This window comes from Hirundo rustica, chromosome 3, assembly GCF_015227805.2.
Source record: "Hirundo rustica isolate bHirRus1 chromosome 3, bHirRus1.pri.v3, whole genome shotgun sequence".
NCBI classification, from domain to species: Eukaryota; Metazoa; Chordata; class Aves; order Passeriformes; family Hirundinidae; genus Hirundo; species Hirundo rustica.
The window spans coordinates 42,465,051-42,482,221 of record NC_053452.1 but is presented as its reverse complement, the minus strand read 5'-3'; the positions used below and the strand labels follow the sequence as shown (position 1 = coordinate 42,482,221).

The window sequence follows — 17,171 nt, the reverse complement described above, 5'->3', positions numbered from 1 at the left end:
TTTCTCCGTGCTTTTGGCACAGAGAAACTTAAATATTCCTCCATGATAGTTGCTATGCAAATGTAGAAAAAAACCACGTCAAAGAAATGAAAGTGTAGATGCCTGGAGAGAAATTTCCCTAGAGTACCTCTTGATATCTAGTGCTTTCCACCTTTAAAGTTATCCATAGTAACTTCACAAGGTAAAGGTTGGCATTAGACACAGATTACTAGAAAAACAATCTTACAAACTAATGTTAGAACATGCTCAAAGATCCTCATGTTGTCTAATACAAAATCTAATTAAAAAGTCAGAAAAGTTGCAACTAACCATCTATCAGAGAAGGATAATTAGTTACAAATTCTAAGCATTTTGGCTCACAGCTATCTCTTCTGTTTTCTCACATTAAACTTCCACAAAGGGTTCAGGTGCCAAAATACAAACTGTTAACAGAAATTTCCATACCTCTGTGCAGTTTGTCCAGTGGAACCATGATGCATACTGATTTACAAATTGCTCCTTGGTCAGAAATTTGAAATACAAATTAACAGATTCACATACAGGTCCTAATGATCGTATGCTTTTGATATAATCCACGTCTTGATCTTAAATTGAAAAACAGGTGATTAGGGTACCAACCTTCCTGAATTTCTAATATTTTAAAACTTACTAGGGATAAAACCTGCTACAGTTTGTGTACATATTTAGCACAGACAATTTTATTCTGATGATTTTAGCACAACCAATACAATACAATTTACTGTCCAAAACACCACACAGAAAAGGTATTGAAAAGTAAAACTGCAGTGCAAAATCTGGTAAGATCAAGCACCTTCTCCAAACAGAACAAAAAAAAAAAAAATTCTACCCCAACAAAAACTTAACACAAGAAAATATGGAAGCAAAGTCCTGATTTTGTTGAAACGTGAAGAGCCCACTAGAACTTCTATACAAATTCCATACATCAAGCTGGAAGCCAGTGCAGGCTCAGTAGGAGTCAAATTGCACCACTTACAGCCTTTAAAGAAAGCAGATGGATTTGATACCTTACAGAGTAGTATCATTGCTTCTTTTTCGTGGGACACTTTTTATAGGAAAACAAATTCTTCTGGTTTACTGAAAGGTATTTGTACCACCTCTGGAAATTAATAACAGCGCTTGCATGAATGCAATTTGGCTGATAAAATTTAATTAGTTCATCAGGACATAAATACTTTGTTTTGGTTAAAAAAGCAACTATAAACTATTCCACATAGAAGGGAAACAAGACTATACTTCTATACAACTAAAAGTTGGGAAACAAAAACAGAAGCAACAGTAGCAATACTGATGGCCCCAGGCTTTTAAATTTACTGCAAAAGGAATATAAAGAACAGAGAACAAGGTGATTATGGGGTTGGAGAGAAGCAGAAGCAAACCCCTTATATTATAGGCAAATTAAGGTGGGAACCAAGATGAAGCCAATGCAGGAGCTACTTAGGTAGCATAGATTACACGAACCTTAGGAGCCAGCAAAAGCCAAATACCAATTGCAGATGAAAAATGTAAAGCTCTTTGTAGATAAGAACTCTACATACTGTAATCTGCAGCAGAGCTAATGCTGTACTGTAACAAACTGTCACAATTCAGCTAGGATTGCTATGAACTGTTCTTAAATTCTGCATCAGTCTTAAATGCATCGTTACTACAGCAGGTAAACACCAACCTGATTCAAGGTAACACACATGCTCTGTAACAGCTTGCCAACATACTTCCCCGTTTCCAGATAAAAGTTTATTAATATCATAGGTGTCTGTCTTCTCAAATCCAAGTTTGCAAATCGCATAATGCACAGGTTGAGAAAGGCAAGTGGTGACCAAGTTTGGCAACGCCATCTGGAACAAACACACACACACACACACACACACACACAGAATTAATCCTTGTATCAAGAAAGCACAGGAGAACAACAACAAATTATTAAAACAAACCCAGACAGTAACATGGTGTGTGTAAACAAGTTGTTTGGGTTTGCAATGCAAGTTTCATCCATGCACATAATGAAAGGAACTCTCAAACAGAAGCACTTTTGTAATATGAGGGAAAGCATTGGTCTGTTTTCACAAGGTCAGGAGAGTTTATCTGCTGAAATCATGACAAGATAGACTGAAGCAAAATATCCCACTTTATATATAAATGTTCTGCCCAATCTCTCAGCTTGCAGAGAAACCGATGCTACTTCAAGTAAACCAAGAGCATCAGCCCTTACAACCAGCAAGATCCTTGGAGGGAGGCAGGGGAAGAACACAGGAATTCCGTAGCAATGGTAGCGCAATTTAAGCATTCATGCTATTTCCACATTAGTCTAAGCAGAAAAATGGAGTGATTCAGAAACACACATTTAAATTTTAAAAAATCGCACATCTAAACTGACCATATTAATAAGGATGAAAATGTTTTTGATTTAGTTAAAAAGGTCACACTTCTTCATTAATCAGACAGACAAGAAATTGTTGGATAATGAAGAACCACAACTAATAATAACGAAAAATATGCCATTAAAGTTAAATTAAAAACATTTTTTCCTCTCTAATTGGGTGGCAGAATTGACCCTCACAGATGTAATTTTTGAATTCATGGCTTCAAGGAGATAGGAAATATTTATTTAGCCATGAGCATTGAGCAAGGGTAACAGTTCCCATCGGAAACCGCTATTAGCTGCCGTCTGGAGTACCTATCAGCTATTTAAAGATATTTTAAAATCGACAGTGTTCCTAAGACATATCATTCCGTCCATCTTAATCTGTGTCTCTTCCCGTTCGTCGTTTCACTGCCAGACACAGAAGGCCAGGGCAAAACCTGCACGACCGCTGCCAGCCTTTATTACTATTTTGTAAAACGGGCCAGGCACGGGGCAGGGCGGTGACCTTTGCAGGGAGAGCCGATCCCCGGGCTGGCACGGGCAGCAGCAGGGCAGAGCTGTCCCGTCCCGTCCCGTCCCGGCCCGGCCCCGCTCCCCGGTGCCGCCATGGCCGCCGCTACCGCCGCCCGCGCGCGCCGCGTCACGGCCGGCTCGCGGGCAGGGCCCGGGCCGCCGCACGCCGCCCGGCCGGACCGCGGCCACAGCCATGGAGGGAGAGAAAAAGCGCCAGGATAAAGACACGGTGAGCGGCCGCCAGGGCCAGGGGCGGCTCCGGGGGGCTGAGCTGGCGGCGGTCGGGGCAGCCCCGGGAGCGGGGGCAGCGGGCAGCGGCCCCGGCGCGGGTAGGGGGTGTGCGGTGTGATGCCCGACTGAGGTGGGCGTGCCGGTGCGGGCCCGCAGCGCTTCAGTTGGGAGGGAAGGATGGGGAGAGGAGAACGTGGGTTAAAAGGTGCGTGTGATCTTGTGAAAATCGCTCTGAGGGATGCTGTCCCTTCTCGGTGAGCGCCCGGTTTGGAATGGCTCGTGTTCCTTCTGCTCGGTCAGGTGTCATGTTCGCTCACATTAGCCCTGCGGCTGGCGTGCTGGCTGGGCCACGGGGGGGTAAGGAAAAGGGTGGTCCTCCCTTCGGTGAGGCAGTCTCCCCAGCTCCGGGTGCTGCTTTAAACTAGAAGCTGTGCCCTCTTCTGAAGGAATACGCAAGAAATCTTTCCTGTTTCTTTTAACAACTAAAACCTATTGGTTGTTAAAATGGGCTTACTAACAAACAGAATTTCATTTAAATAGCAAAACATTTTTTTTCCTCTTAGCTTACTTCCTTCCATAGGTCCAAAGTTAAGCCAATGTACTCGAGTTGAGTAGCCTAAGAACAGGCGTTGAGTAGCCTAAGAACAGGCTTTTTTTGGTCAAGTGCTCAAATGCAGTCAGTTCTTCAACTTTTGAGAGTGTTTTTTCACAGAAGGTGCAAATGTTTTACAGTAATTGCAATATTGTGCTAAATCTTGGGGCTTTACTATGTGTGTTACACAGTGATATACAGAAGTAGGTTAATTTACTAGCCATGTCTATAGAGAAATCAAAGTTTTTGGTTGCCTCATTAGTAAATATAAAGATTTCCTGCAAGTGATTATGAAAACTCTGGTCACTAATAATAGCAGATAAACTTTTAAGTATCACCATTGTTAGAAGTTGTGGGCTATAGACATGAATTTTCTTCCATCATTAATGAAAGAGGTTGAAGGTAGTGTGGCTCAAGCTGAACCGTGTCAGTAGAGAATCACTGTTTGGACTGCGCCCTTTTTCGCAAGTTCATTGCTACTCACAAGGCTGGGGATGCTCATTTGAAGACCTCAGCTGCAAGGCTTGAGGTGGTTTTTCTTCTGTTGGGTGATGTGTGATGAGCATGTCGGGGCTGTAGTCTTTTGAGATCTTACTCTGCAGTTTGTAGATAATGAGTGTCCACGGGCTAAGTGCAAATGTGTTTGGTCCTTGTGTTTTAAGAGTAAGTGCTATTCAGAGTTCAAGAAACACCAGCAGGCAATTTGCAATAAAACTGCCAACATCACTGCTTTTAAGGAACTAGAGAACACCTTTAGGTAATGGCCACAGTTGTTGATAGAACTAATGTGCAAGTGATTCCACAAGGAAACTGCGTTTCTTCCCTGATCCTTAAAACTCCTCAGATGGAAAAAATTTGTGAGGCCCTTACTAGCACATCTTCTAAAATAATTCTCATTGGACTTTTATATTATCCATAAGTAATGTTTTTTCTATACTTCTTAGCATAAGCCTTGCATTGTGATGTTATTTCACCTTTGAGTTCTTTTCTGCTCTCCTGGAAAGGAACTGATGATTTTCTCTCATGTTAAGTTCTAGCAGTAGTCAGGAAGTGGAGCTGAGACTGAAGAGTCAGTGAAACTTGCAAGTGTTTTGTTAGGAAGTAGCTGGTATGAAAGACCATTGCCTGTGACATTTGTTATGATCTCATTGGTTCCTCGTGCTTCCTGTCTCTTTGTTACTATATTACAGTTCTATTTTAAGCCACCATGGGGGACAGGAGGTGACTTTTTTTTTCACAGCATCAGACTTGCTTCTTGCATTCATAGAGAGTCAAGTTTTGTTACGTATGTTGAAGAGATAGAGTACCCAGCTGGATGGGGAGAAAACATGATCTTCAGAGATCTGATTTTAAATTCCAAACAAAATCACAAAGCTTTGCACACTGGAACTTACTTTTTCCTTTTTTTTTTTTTTAATGAGCAAATTAAATCATCAATACATAAGCTACTATTTTAGTAACAAGGAATAAGGACAAGTAAAATGAAGTAGTAAATGAACCAAATTTGGATTTTGGGCAGGCTGAAAAGCTTGAACTTGTGGCTAATGGGTATTAATATACCCATTCTTAGATGGGTATATTAATATCTGTGTATTTTTACTTGAAAAAGGGTTCAGGGTGCTAATATGCTGTATCTGATTGACAAGTTTAAATGCAGAGTTCAGTTGGATTTTGCTGGAAAATAATTTAAAATTGAGTGGAAGTCAACCACTTATCTTTTTTCAGGCAAAACAGTAGTGTTAAAACAAGCAGAAGATGATAACCAGCTTCTCGCTTTCTTTGATTCTTGATAACATATTCCTAGACTAATTGTTGTGGGGTTTTTTTTCTCTTAACTGTATACCATAAAGTATTAGAGTCTTTAAATTCTAAAATATTGGTATGTGATGTGGATTTTTTTTATTATTTTGTTCAGTCAAAAGGAAAAAAGACAACTCAGGATGCTTCAGGCACGGCTCCAACAGAAGTAAAAGCAAAGAAAGGATGCCGTAACACATACAGACTGGAGCCACGTACTAAAGTTCAGGAGAGTTTATTAAGAGACACAGCTCGAGCAATACTAACGGTATAGTGTTACTTAAATTAATTGTCTCGTTGCAAAAGCAGCTTGTCTTGCAGAAGTATTTACAGAACAGTGAATGTTACATAAACTTAAACATGCATAAATCTCTGCAATCTTTTGAGTTCTGGCACATGAATGTAATTTGTACTCCGGTTTGCCAAGTGCAGAAGGGCCTCTGCAAGGTCACTGCTGAGCATGTGCTGTTCAGGTGGAGCTGAAGCTTTATAAACTCTTGCATTTTTTAAAATCAAATGGAGCTACAGTACAGTTCAAAGTACCATAATCCACAAAATATCCAGTGAGCGAAAGATTATGTCATCAAATTTGTGGATTTCTATTACTTCTGTCAATATCACAGGACCTGCATAAAATTACTTGGTATCCTTGACAGTCAGACTGCTACGTACACAAATTAGGCAAAAATGAAAGAGAACAATCTGTTGAGATAATCCAGAACAGTTTTGAACAGTTATGATCAGATTTTTTAATTCTGCAGTCTGGAAGACATATCTTGGATATTTGGAACAGATATTTGTAGCACTGTTTTCCAGTGAACTGAGCCCAAATAATGGAGAAGAATACACTTCTGATTGTTAAATGGAGATTGGCTGGGCATGTGTGTCACCTTTAAAAAAACAGATAAAACATTTCAGAGTAAAAGTCGTGCAACCTTTGCTGTTTGAGATCATCGTCTGTACTGACTGTTCAACTCACTAGTTCGTCTCATGTTCTTGTAATGAAAATGACTGTAAAGGGTGTTTTTTGCAACAGACTACTAACATGAAAACTAACGTCTTTCAAAATTGTTTTTGATAGAGTAAACTACAAGAAGCCACATACGATGGAGCTTCTAGTCCCTTCTTGTGTGCTTCAATCTCAGAAGAAATATTAAAGGCTGTGAAGGAATTGGACTATGACCGTTATAAGTATGTGGTATCAGTGCTAATTGTGGAAAAGGCAAATCAGGCAATGATTGTAAGCAAACATATTATTTGTTACACCTTTTGAAAATTAAAAACAAGTTTTAGAACTGTGTGTTAATCTCCTAGGTGTTCTTTCACATTCAGCAACTTAATTTGTTTGAAGTGGTCCTGAACCTTTTACATTCTTTATGGGTAGTAGTATCCCAGGTAACAATTCAAGTACTGCTGTGATTCTGCCTAACTCTCTGAAGGTTGTTGTCTTCATGTGTTCAGTAAGTGGTAAACAGCCCCTACTGCACTTCCCTGTCACCCACTTGTTTCCACTGCATGCTGTGCCAGTACAAATGCATGAGTTCAGTAAATTTTGTTTTTCTTTGTCCAGTGTACTTGGATCTCCATTTGGGTTCTCACATTCAGCACAAAATGCTGTGTAGTTGTAGTGTGGGATGACATGGAACAGAAGGGTGGCAAGGAAAGGGATGGTAACAGCAGCTGCCACCAGACATGTTCTCGGGATTTCAAATTAATGCCAGTCCTCTGAACTTGGAAACTAGAAGAAAAGGATTCTAGATTTTGCTGTGTTGGTATATAAATTTAGTATTCCTAGCTCCCACTGGCATTCCGAACTCTTTCATCTGTCTAGTAGAGTGTCAAAGAACACTTCTACTTTGGAGTGTTCATCATCAGTTCTTAAAACCTGATTGAAACCAACCCGTGTTTAGTGATTTACATGAAACAACATTTGAAGGGTTCAGCTTCAGAACCAAATCCAGTTTGTGAGTGGCCTGCATCTACCTGCATTTCTGGTGCAGTCTCACAGTACGCTGCCCCCTTAAGGGGTGTTTTGACTGAGGAGTTGTAGGTACAAACAGATTAGGGATGTGGTCCAAGTTAACTTTTTTCTCCCAAGAAATATGTTTATTCTAGCCATCAATTCACACAGTTTAGCTTTGAAAACAATTTTATCAATGAATGGTTACAAGTAGGCTGGAGTAAGCTGGAGGTGGATGAGTGGGGGATGTGATTTCCTGGTGGTATATGTTTCCAAAAGGATTATCTGTTAACACAGACATTTTATTGCTTTTGAAGGGATGCTCTTACAGTTTGTTAAATTGCAACAAGTGAACACAAGAGAGAATTGGGGGTTTGGTGTTGGGATTTTTGGACCTATCTGGGGGGGAGTTTTACTGTGAAGCAAGGACATATATTTAACATTGAATAAGAATTGTTAATTTTATTAAACTTGTGCATTGTTTTTAATAGGTGTAACTCTCGTAACCTGATTAGATTAGCATTTGGATAGTGTTGTGTGTTTTAAAAATAAATAGTAAAGCTGCTGTATATAGGTTCATTTGTATCTTTTTCTCTTTTATCCCTTTAGGTTGCCAGCAGATGCCTCTGGGATGCTCAAAGAGACACTTGGGTTTCAGCTAAATGTGAAACTGATACATTTATTGCACTGGCTTTGGTAATGGCTTGTTATTATGATTAAAACTCTTGAAACTCACAACTGCATTTGCACAGCACAATACCTGGTGTATTTGAAAATTTTCAAACCGTCATTTTTTTAGTATTCATTTTTGTCCTATCGCTGTTGGCACATTGAAACTGACATACAGTTGAGATAATTTTGCTCGGTTTTGCTCTGTTAAAAAAAAAAAAAAAAAAAAAAAGAATCCACCCAAAAAACTGCTTTGGAAATGTTTATGGTTGAGTACATATGGGCTTCATCTGTTGTAATGCTCTGCTGTGGAAGTGGGAGCAGCTGGTGTAAGGCCAAACATTGCAAAATTTTGAATGTTGCTTGTCTCTTGGGTGCCTAGGACTGTTAATGCAGCTACAGGTATCAGTTTTCTTAAAAGCATGCTTTTTGTAAGAAAAAGCAGTGTTCATTTTTCATTTTCATAGTTGGTATCTATGATAAAATGGTGGTCTGCCTAAACACTTGGCTGTCCTAGGAACCTCTGCAAATTTTCAGCCATTTGCCTTGAATGAAACGAAAGTTCAGTTATTAGGTTCTCCGGGTCTTAACCTTTGGTCACCTAGGGTCTGGTTGGTGGACAAATACTGAATCGAGCAAGTTAGGTCACTTTGGTCTAGGCGCTTCTGGTGGCAGTGGCAGGAGGACGATGGGGTCAATGGAAGCCTATTGAGAATTGGTCTGTAACTGGCAAGGGCGGCAGCGATAGTAGTTCTAAAAATGAGATTCGGGCAGATCTGTGAACTGTGTAGACATCAGCTTTTGTATCTGCCCTGCGTGGAAATCGAGCGCTGGTGTCTTTGCCACGTCCGTTTTATTGTTGGGAGCTGCAAACAAACGCGGATGGGGCGGCGGTGCTTCCCAACGCCCCGTGGCCACCTTGGGTCCGAGCGCCTTTGGAGCCGCGGCCGGGCAAATCTCGAGGGGCGACGAGCAGCCCGTGCCGCGGGTGGGCGCACACGCGAGGCGGGGGGAGCCCCCGGCCGGGGGCGGCGCCGGGGCTGGGGCGCGGCCGTGCGCTTTGTTCGCCGGCGCGGGGCCGCGCGCGCCCACGGGGGCCGGCGGCGTGCGGGCGGGCGCGCGCGCCGCTCCGGTCCCCGGGACGAGGGTCGTTCCCGTGGCGGGTAGGGAGGGCCGTGCCTCGGCTCCGCGCGCCCGGACCGGCGGGACCGGCACCGGCACCGGGAGGCGGCGCGTCCCGGCGCGCGGCCGGCTCGTCGCGACCGCGCAGCGGCGGGGAGCGGCCGCACGCGCCCTCCCTCCGTCGCAGGGGCGAGCGCGCTCGTGGCGGCTCCTCCGAGTGCGCCCCCCGCCCCCCGAACCCCCCTCCTGCGGGGGCTGATGGTTCACAAACGTAGCTCGTCCCCGGCTGACGTTCCCGGAGACGGGAGCCTGCCGGCGGAGCGCAGCAGCCCGGCCCCGCCGGGCGCCGGCTCCCGCGCTCGGCGCTGACCACCCCGCCGAGGGGATGCTGCCTCTCCGCCCCGCGCTGCTGCCCAAGCGCTACCGCGGCGGCTCGGCTCCGCGCTCGCGGCCGGGCCGCGCGGCCGCCCGAGCGGCGGCGGCAGGAGGAGGAGAAGGGCGCGGCGGCGGCACCGGCGGCGGCGGGTCCTCCGCGCCGGTCCCGCGGGGGGGCGCCGGGTCGGCGCGGGGTGCCGGTCCGGCGGCGCGGGCCGGGGTCGCCGCGGGCTGCCCGGAGGGGGGCGGAGCAGGAGCCTCCGCGCCCGTGCGCGCGCTGGCCGGTAGGGGCCGCTGCCGCTCCCCGCAGGGCGCGGGGGGGCGGGGCCGGCGGACGCGGCGCGAGGCCCGGTCGCGCGGCGGCGGCGGCGTCGCTCCTGCTGGCCCAGCCGGCGGCGGCCATGGCGGCCGTGCTGTCCCCGCGCCTCTGCGACAGCGACCCGGCCACGCCCGGCGCGCAGTCCCTCAAGGTGAGAGCGGGTGACGGCGGCCGCGGAGCTCCGGCGCGACAGCCGCCTCGGCGGGAGGCCTCGCGCGGCCCCCGCGCTTGGGTGCCCTGACCCGCGCCTCCCGGCCGACCCGTCCGTCCCGGGCTCACCCCACGCCCGCCGGGAGAGCCGGGCGGCCTCCCGCGCCCTGGGCCGAACTTGGAGCGCGGGTCTGGGGCTGGGTGCCCGGGGCCGTCCTCCTTCCCGAAAGTCTCTCGGCGTCTTCCCGGGGGCGGCGCGGCAGCCGAGTCCTCGCCGCGGCAGCGCCGCAGCCGGGAAAGTTTGGGTCTGGCCGCGCGCAGTTCCGCGTTGGCGCTGCCGGCTGCTCCCGCGCATCCCGGGCACCGCGGGCACTTGTGGCGCCAGAGATTCGCGGCGCAGATCGGCAGTCGCTCTTTGGAACACGTCTCGGGTAGTTCAGGCTTCTCGGTCGTTTAGTAAAAGGAGCGTTACGTCGATCTTCCAGTGACAGACGTAGCAGAAGTTTGTAACGTCACCGTGTTTCGTAAGGATTGACAAGCTTTTTACAGAAACGTGCGTTTTCAGGGAGAAGGGGGCTTTTTTGGACAGTGGTTGCCTGTAAACCACTTTTTTTTTTTTTGGTAAAAAAAAAAAAAAAGTAAAAAGAACAGGTTTTTTTTTTTTAACAGTAAAGGTGGTGGAGCAGCATTGTGCGTTTAGATTACAGATGGTTTCACTTCATATACTACGTCGTCTGCAACAAATGGAACTTGTGTGATTGAATTTCGTGAAATTTTAAGAATATAAGGAAGCAAATATGGAAATGGAGAGCACTGATCTCTCTGTGTTTTGGATACTCGTGCTTTGTAACAGTACCAGCTTTAATAAGTGAAAAATTACAAAGGGAAAGGCGAAACTGCTATTAGGCACTTCCACCAAACTGTCAAGTTGAGATCTCTTTTAAAGACGTTTTGAAGTCTCTTGGAAGTTCTGGTATAGCAGAGAGTTGCTTTGGCCCTGTTTAGGTTTTTGTCTAGCAGTCAAAAAGATTACGAGTGCGTTAATATGCTTGTAGGAAGTAGACATGAACTACTGATGAGACAGCTGTGTCACAAAATACTAAAGCAGTATTTTGATTGGGAGCTGCTGTTTCATTCATCTGAGTTCATACAGGATATTCTCAGCAATACTAAGTGGCATTACTGGTAATGTGAGTTGAGATGCTGCTTACTGCTTTTTTTTTAAGGCTGGCTGCATCAGGAATTATGAACTTGGTGGTCAGAGCTACAGCTCTGTCTATTCAGATCTCTACCTACGCCACAGGTGAGAAGCCACCCAATTCTCCATCTGGGCGACCACATGTCATGTAGGTAGTTTATGACAAAGAATAATTGGTTATGTAGACTATCTGGTGAGTTGTTTGTTCACCGTCATAGAATGGCTTAGCAGTTCAAGTATATTTAATTTGTGGATTGCCTTGCAATGTTTTTTTGGTATTTTACATTTCTTTTGGAGTAATCTAATTTTTTTTATTATTTATTTTCACTTCAGGATGACACAGAAGAAAATTCCAATGATGGCAGCCAGCCATCCAAAAGACGGCGGATGGGCTCAGGGGACAGTTCTCGGAGCTGTGAAACTTCCAGTCAAGACCTTGGGTAATACTGTTTTTTACATTTCCCACTTTTTATTGCGAATCTGACTTTATTGTTCAGCATGCTTAAGTATTAGCTCTTTTTTCATTCCTTGTGTATTCCTCATACACAAGTATGAGGTGATGTCCTATAAATAGAGAGATGTCTATGGCTCCCAACATGTTTCAAGGCATTTTATTTTACAGTGTCACAAAAAGTGCTGCACGTGATTTACAATGAGAAGCACAATTTGTATGTTTTTAAAACATTTCATACTGGAATGAATTTTGACTCTGTAGTACTTGCTTTTCCTGGGGTCCTCTCCATTATCCAGATATCAGTTTCTTCAGGTTCTGTCCCTTAGCATGTTGATAAGTGGTGATATAGAGAAATACATGTGAGGTTGGGTGTAACAAAGTGACACTTCAAACAGGATAACAGGATGTAGTGTTTTAAAGTGCTTGTCAAACTTTGTAGATACTGTTCATTGACATATAAATAGGAATTAATGAATTTCTAGGGATGTAAATAGTATTCTTAAGGATTGTTAGGATTTGTTGTAACATTGTTCTTATGTTTAGGTATAGTTATTTTCCTGCTGAAAATTTGATAGAATACAAATGGCCGCCTGATGAAACAGGAGAATACTATATGCTTCAGGAGCAAGTCAGTGAATATTTGGGTGTGACTTCCTTTAAAAGAAAATATCCAGGTATTTATTTTTAAAGTTTTTCTTCTAAAAGCTTGTGTCCTTAAACAGTTTGGATGTAGTCTGTGCTTCTTTGGTTATAGGATGAGCTGACTATTAAAAAAAAATACCCAGGAAAAGCAGACCTGGATTTTACTTGTATTTTATATTTTTATTACTGGAAATATGATGTATCTACTGGTTTTCAAAGTAATATCAGACTTTGTGATATTGCCACTGAAAATTTGCAAACAAGTCTGAGTTGAAGATTAGATCATCAAGTACTGTTTGAAAACTGATGTCAATTTTATTTTTAGTGATTTGTTGATGATTTCTTACTATATAACTGGATCTCTGTGTTCTATTTCCTGAATTGTGGCAACATTCCTACACTGTGGAAAAATATTAAAAAGCATGTTTGTGGAGGTTCTAGTATTTGAGCCTCTGTTGTTCAGAATTGTCAAATCTGGCTCTTTTGTTCTGGAATTTGTTTTTAAAGTCACGGTAAAAGAAAAAAGACTGTATTTCCAGTGCCTGGTAAAATTTTCTGCATCTGAACTTAAACAACAGATGCCTTTAGTTTTTTCTGTAAATCCTAACTATAGGCAGAGTCTTGACCTGCTGTAGGTCAAGAAAAATTACCATGTCTCTACATTATTTGTTAAGCTTAAAATTAATTTGTAAAGTTGTCATATTTCTTGGAATAGCAGTAAAATACAGGCTTTAGCTGCGTGGAAACAAAACTGTTGAAATGCTTTCACAGTGTTTATGGGGGAGTTTCAGTTACTGCACACATTTTTATTTCTCTTTTTTGGTGGCTTTTTTTTTTTTTTTTGAGATTTAGAAAGGCGAGATTTATCTCACAAGGAGAAACTCTACCTCAGAGAACTAAATGTTATCACAGAGACTCAATGCACACTAGGTAAGAAAACATAGACTTGTTATTACAGTGTAAGAAGTATGGCACTCTGAAAAAGGGGGTTCAGTTTGGTAGAGAAAAATTGCATCCCTCTCATAATTCTGAAATTAAAGCTGTTTTTTTATTAACTTAGTAAATTGGCCATAATGTTTCAGTATTCCAGATTTATTATTAACAAATATATTTTGGATCTGTTCTAATTATTTAGAGTGGATTTTGATATATTCTAAATTAACTTGTAGAACCTTTTTCTCTGAGAGACCACCATAATTGTGTGGTCTCATATATATACATTATGTTTACAGCTATACATGGTGTATATATGTACAGGGTGTCTTTATATACATTAATCTTACTTTGCTTGCTGCATTGCTTTGGAGCCCAGCAAGCATCAGTGTATCTTAAGTGGTTCAGCTTCTATGTTAGAAATTAGAAGAGTGTATATTAATTATGTGGTTTTGACATTTATATTGAAAGGGCTTTTTTCTTACTCTTCTGATACATGTGATTTGGACTTGTTAGAGTTTAAAGGATGCTGCTGTGGATTTTTTTCTGTGTACCACGGGTCTGTGAAAATTAATGTAATTTTTTATGCTAACAGTCTTTAGTATACCACCTTTATTTCTCATGTGCAAGCTGTCTATTCCATTTAAACTTAACTGTACGTAAGAGAACAGTATACCCCTGCTTTTAAAATTACAGTTATACTCAGTGGTAGTGACATAAATCATTCCATGCTATTGTCCGTGTTTGGAGATTCGTTTTGTTGGAACCTTCAGGGGAGGAGATCTGCATTGTACCTGCAAACTGAGGCATTCTGACTTCTGAACTTGAAATGCTTTAATTGGGAGTCAAGACTCTGTGTGCAGTTCGCTGCTCTGAATTGCTCTCCTAATGATTGTTCCCTGATTTCTATAGAGTTTTTATGTAAACCTCGTTATTTCAGTGAAGGCTCTGCAGGGTAATGAAACTTTACCAGCGCTGGAAACTGAAACTAACAGTACACAAGGTCCCATCTAGAGCAAAGGTTCTGCCTCACCAGTGAGTTTAAGTAGGTGATTGAGTCAATGTGAAGGGGCCTGTAGCTGTAAGTAATGGCAGGAGCCTTGGGTACAAGCAAACTCAGCCTTTAAAGCTAAATGGCACAAGTTCGCTGCTACTTGAGAAGGAAAAACATTGTGCACAGCAGCTTGTTGTCTTTAGCTCCTCAAAAACTTGGAGTTGGTCATTGTGGGATATAAATAACCTACAGTTACTTTTGCCAGATAGCATCATTATTGCTTTTGCTTATTTTAGGTCTAACAGCTTTGCGTAGTGATGAAGTAATTGATCTTATGATTAAAGAATACCCTGCCAAACATGCTGAGTATTCTGTTATACTGCAAGAAAAAGAACGGCAGCGAATAACAGATCATTACAAAGAGTATTCTGTAAGTAATTACCATTTAAGTGAACCAAATCTGCAGTGGGAGTGTGAGAAAAGATTCTTCTCTGATAGTGAAATGTATGTGAATTAACATAATTGTTTTTATTCCAGCAAATGCAGCAACAGAACACACAGAAAGTAGAAGCCAGTAAAGTTCCAGAATATATTAAAAAAGCTGCCAAGAAAGCTGCAGAATTCAACAGCAATTTAAACCGAGAGCGTATGGAAGAAAGAAGAGCCTATTTTGATTTACAGACACATGTAGGCAAATTTAAATTTCTTATCAGTTGTGAGGAGGGAGTTCCTTGCTAGTTTTAGTGAAGTTGGTTTTGGTACCATTTTAACTATTTTCAAGGGGGTTGATTGTTTTTTCACTCATATAGAGACTTACAGTTTTGCTGTTAAGTGGGTAATACTGCTAAAAATAATAATCTCAGATACATTGAACCTGCAAATTTTAACTTGAAGGTAGTTGTTTCAGGAAGCTCTAAAAATCTCAGTTATTTTGTTATCGTGTCTTTATTCTGATAATAGTAGCATAAAACTAAGTGTGTTGTTTATTCATATAAATGGCTAATTCTTTTTTTGAAGACCTCCAGAACTTTTGCCTGACAATACCTGAAGTAAAAAAGAAAACTATTAAATATCTGAAAGTATGCTGCCTGTTTATATTATGCCCTTGTTTTTTGTTAGGTGTTCTATTGTATTGTATATGTTACGTGCCTTTATGCTTGATTAGAAAAAAATTACCTGGCGTTTTGAAGCAGTGCTGTTCTGCTTCTATTAAGGCAGTATAGAAACATTTTCTCTGCAAATTGTTACATGGAAGTCAGTTATGGAAAGTTTTCATTTTCCTGGTATTGACCATTTTAGAGACAAGATAGTAGACAATTACTTCTATTCCCTTCTAAGAGAAGGAAGGCTTAATGTGTAAGCTTATTCTTTTCATAAATTGGTATTAATGGATTTTTTAATAGTACAGTCTGGTTTCAGAATTAGGTGGACATGTTCTTTCTACTCTAAAGCAATATGGACCAATAGTGATAATTTATGGGAAAGATTCCAGTCAAAAATGTTAATGCTTACTGTTTTAATTGCTAGATTTTAATTTCAAAATTATTTTTCATAGTATACTGTTTAAAGGGGTCTTACCTAATCTTCGTTCAGTTCACTAGATACTTAGGAATTGGATTTAATCCATGATAATGTTTTGTGAGTGGGATCTCTTAGCATTTTAATGAATTGAATTTCTCCTTGAAGAACTCAGGTAGCTGTTCCAGTTCAGTAAAACTGACAAGTTAAAAAATACTTGGAGGAGTATTTGGTTAGGAAGGCTCAGCTGTTTCTATGTGAAACAAAAATGTGATTGTTTTATATTAAACAATGCAGATTATCCAGGTGCCTCAAGGAAAATACAAAATCTTGCCTACAGAGAGAACAAAGGTTAGTCCTTACCCAGTGGCTCTCATACCCGGCCAGTTCCAGGAATACTACAAAAGGTATTTTAAAGGCATTCCAATTGCCAGTTCTGTTGCACTGATCTCTTTTGTCTACATGTAGCAGGTGGAAAACATTTCTGTGTCTTTGCTGTAAGGTTTTAAATTAATTTTAGTTTGAGACTCTTGATAGTCTTCAGAGATGCATAGTGTGACAGCCTGTGTCAACAAAACAGCACTGACTGCTAGAGCACTGTCTCTGCTAATATATTGTAGTGCCTGAGATTTAGCCTGCTCAGGTATTTACCATGGTTAAAAGGGATTTCACTCCTGCTGCCCTCCTGTTTACTTATCATCTGCCTCTGCATGTGTGCTAAAATTAATGTTTTTGTATCAAAGTGTTGTAATGCTGGCTTGTGATCACGTGTCTTCCGTGTGACAGTCTTGCTGTTCTATTTTGAATTTTTAGAAATTCTTTAAAAAAAATTTGGTTTTCTGGGTTAAGTTTGATGCTGGATTTGTAAGTGAGAGAGAAAGAAGTTGCAAGCTGGACCTTTACATTTCATGAAAAACGTGTTACTTGACTGTTGACATAAATTTAAGACTTTACTGGCAGCATGCTACTGTTGAACAAATCCGTACAGATTTGAAGATTTTGCTGAAGTCTTACCATTGTACAATAGAGAGGATATTCATATATTATGTGCTTGGTTTTCTGTAGAGAAGCTCTGTCTGCATGTGGCTTGTTCCTTCCAGGGTGTTCATACAGCCCACCCCAAATTTGCATGTTTCAGGACATTCCTGAAGGACTTCAATTTTATTAAACCAATTGAATTAAAAATACTTCATCTTAGGTTTATTTTGCACTTGTAAGCTGCTCGTGAAACTGCTTTTCCATCTCAGTGAAGGACACGACCTTTCATAATATGCAGCCAAATAGTTCTGTTCCTTACAGAGCTTGTCCTCAGCAGTAAGAGGAC

At 42.1% G+C, this 17,171-nt stretch overlaps 3 protein-coding genes across 6 annotated transcripts in view; 2 read left to right on the top strand and 1 right to left on the bottom strand.

Annotated features, from left to right (window-relative positions):
• The window catches only part of ERMARD (ER membrane associated RNA degradation), a 23,175-nt gene extending 12,857 nt beyond the window's left edge, over positions 1 to 10,318 (bottom strand). The window contains exons 1-3 of the mRNA XM_040060845.2: positions 10,238 to 10,318; positions 1,685 to 1,853; positions 445 to 584 (exon numbers count right to left, since the gene is read on the bottom strand). Of these exons, the coding sequence (XP_039916779.1) occupies positions 445 to 584; positions 1,685 to 1,853 (309 nt within the window). The 5' untranslated portion in view covers positions 10,238 to 10,318. The remainder of the gene's footprint in view (positions 1 to 444; positions 585 to 1,684; positions 1,854 to 10,237) is intronic.
• On the top strand, positions 3,049 to 8,299 carry DYNLT2 (dynein light chain Tctex-type 2). Its single transcript, XM_040060844.2, has 4 exons — positions 3,049 to 3,122; positions 5,632 to 5,781; positions 6,595 to 6,753; positions 8,083 to 8,299. Exons 1-4 carry the CDS (start codon positions 3,087 to 3,089, stop codon positions 8,191 to 8,193), a joined length of 456 nt encoding a protein of 151 aa, XP_039916778.1. The 5' UTR covers positions 3,049 to 3,086; the 3' UTR covers positions 8,194 to 8,299.
• The window catches only part of PHF10 (PHD finger protein 10), a 17,128-nt gene continuing 9,971 nt past the window's right edge, over positions 10,015 to 17,171 (top strand). For 2 of the 4 annotated variants that reach the window (XM_040060837.2, XM_040060839.1), the window contains exons 1-7: positions 10,015 to 10,109; positions 11,640 to 11,746; positions 12,304 to 12,434; positions 13,249 to 13,332; positions 14,626 to 14,759; positions 14,867 to 15,016; positions 16,145 to 16,254. In XM_040060837.2, the coding sequence (XP_039916771.1) occupies positions 10,041 to 10,109; positions 11,640 to 11,746; positions 12,304 to 12,434; positions 13,249 to 13,332; positions 14,626 to 14,759; positions 14,867 to 15,016; positions 16,145 to 16,254 (785 nt within the window). In that variant the 5' untranslated portion in view covers positions 10,015 to 10,040. Of the gene's footprint in view, positions 10,110 to 10,613; positions 10,633 to 11,639; positions 11,747 to 12,303; positions 12,435 to 13,248; positions 13,333 to 14,625; positions 14,760 to 14,866; positions 15,017 to 16,144; positions 16,255 to 17,171 lie in introns of those variants that run through there. The other 2 variants (XM_040060840.1, XM_040060838.2) reach the window with 2 other exon arrangements.

What these genes read in the sequence shown, in the direction of transcription:
- DYNLT2 (XM_040060844.2), top strand. Translation starts at nt 3,087, where the DNA reads ATGGAGGGAGAGAAAAAGCGCCAGGATAAAGACACG. An exon ending in AGCGCCAGGATAAAGACACG is followed by an intron (nt 3,123 to 5,631) that starts GTGAGCGGCCGC and finishes TATTTTGTTCAG; the next exon opens with TCAAAAGGAAAAAAGACAAC. An exon ending in CAGCTCGAGCAATACTAACG is followed by an intron (nt 5,782 to 6,594) that starts GTATAGTGTTAC and finishes TGTTTTTGATAG; the next exon opens with AGTAAACTACAAGAAGCCAC.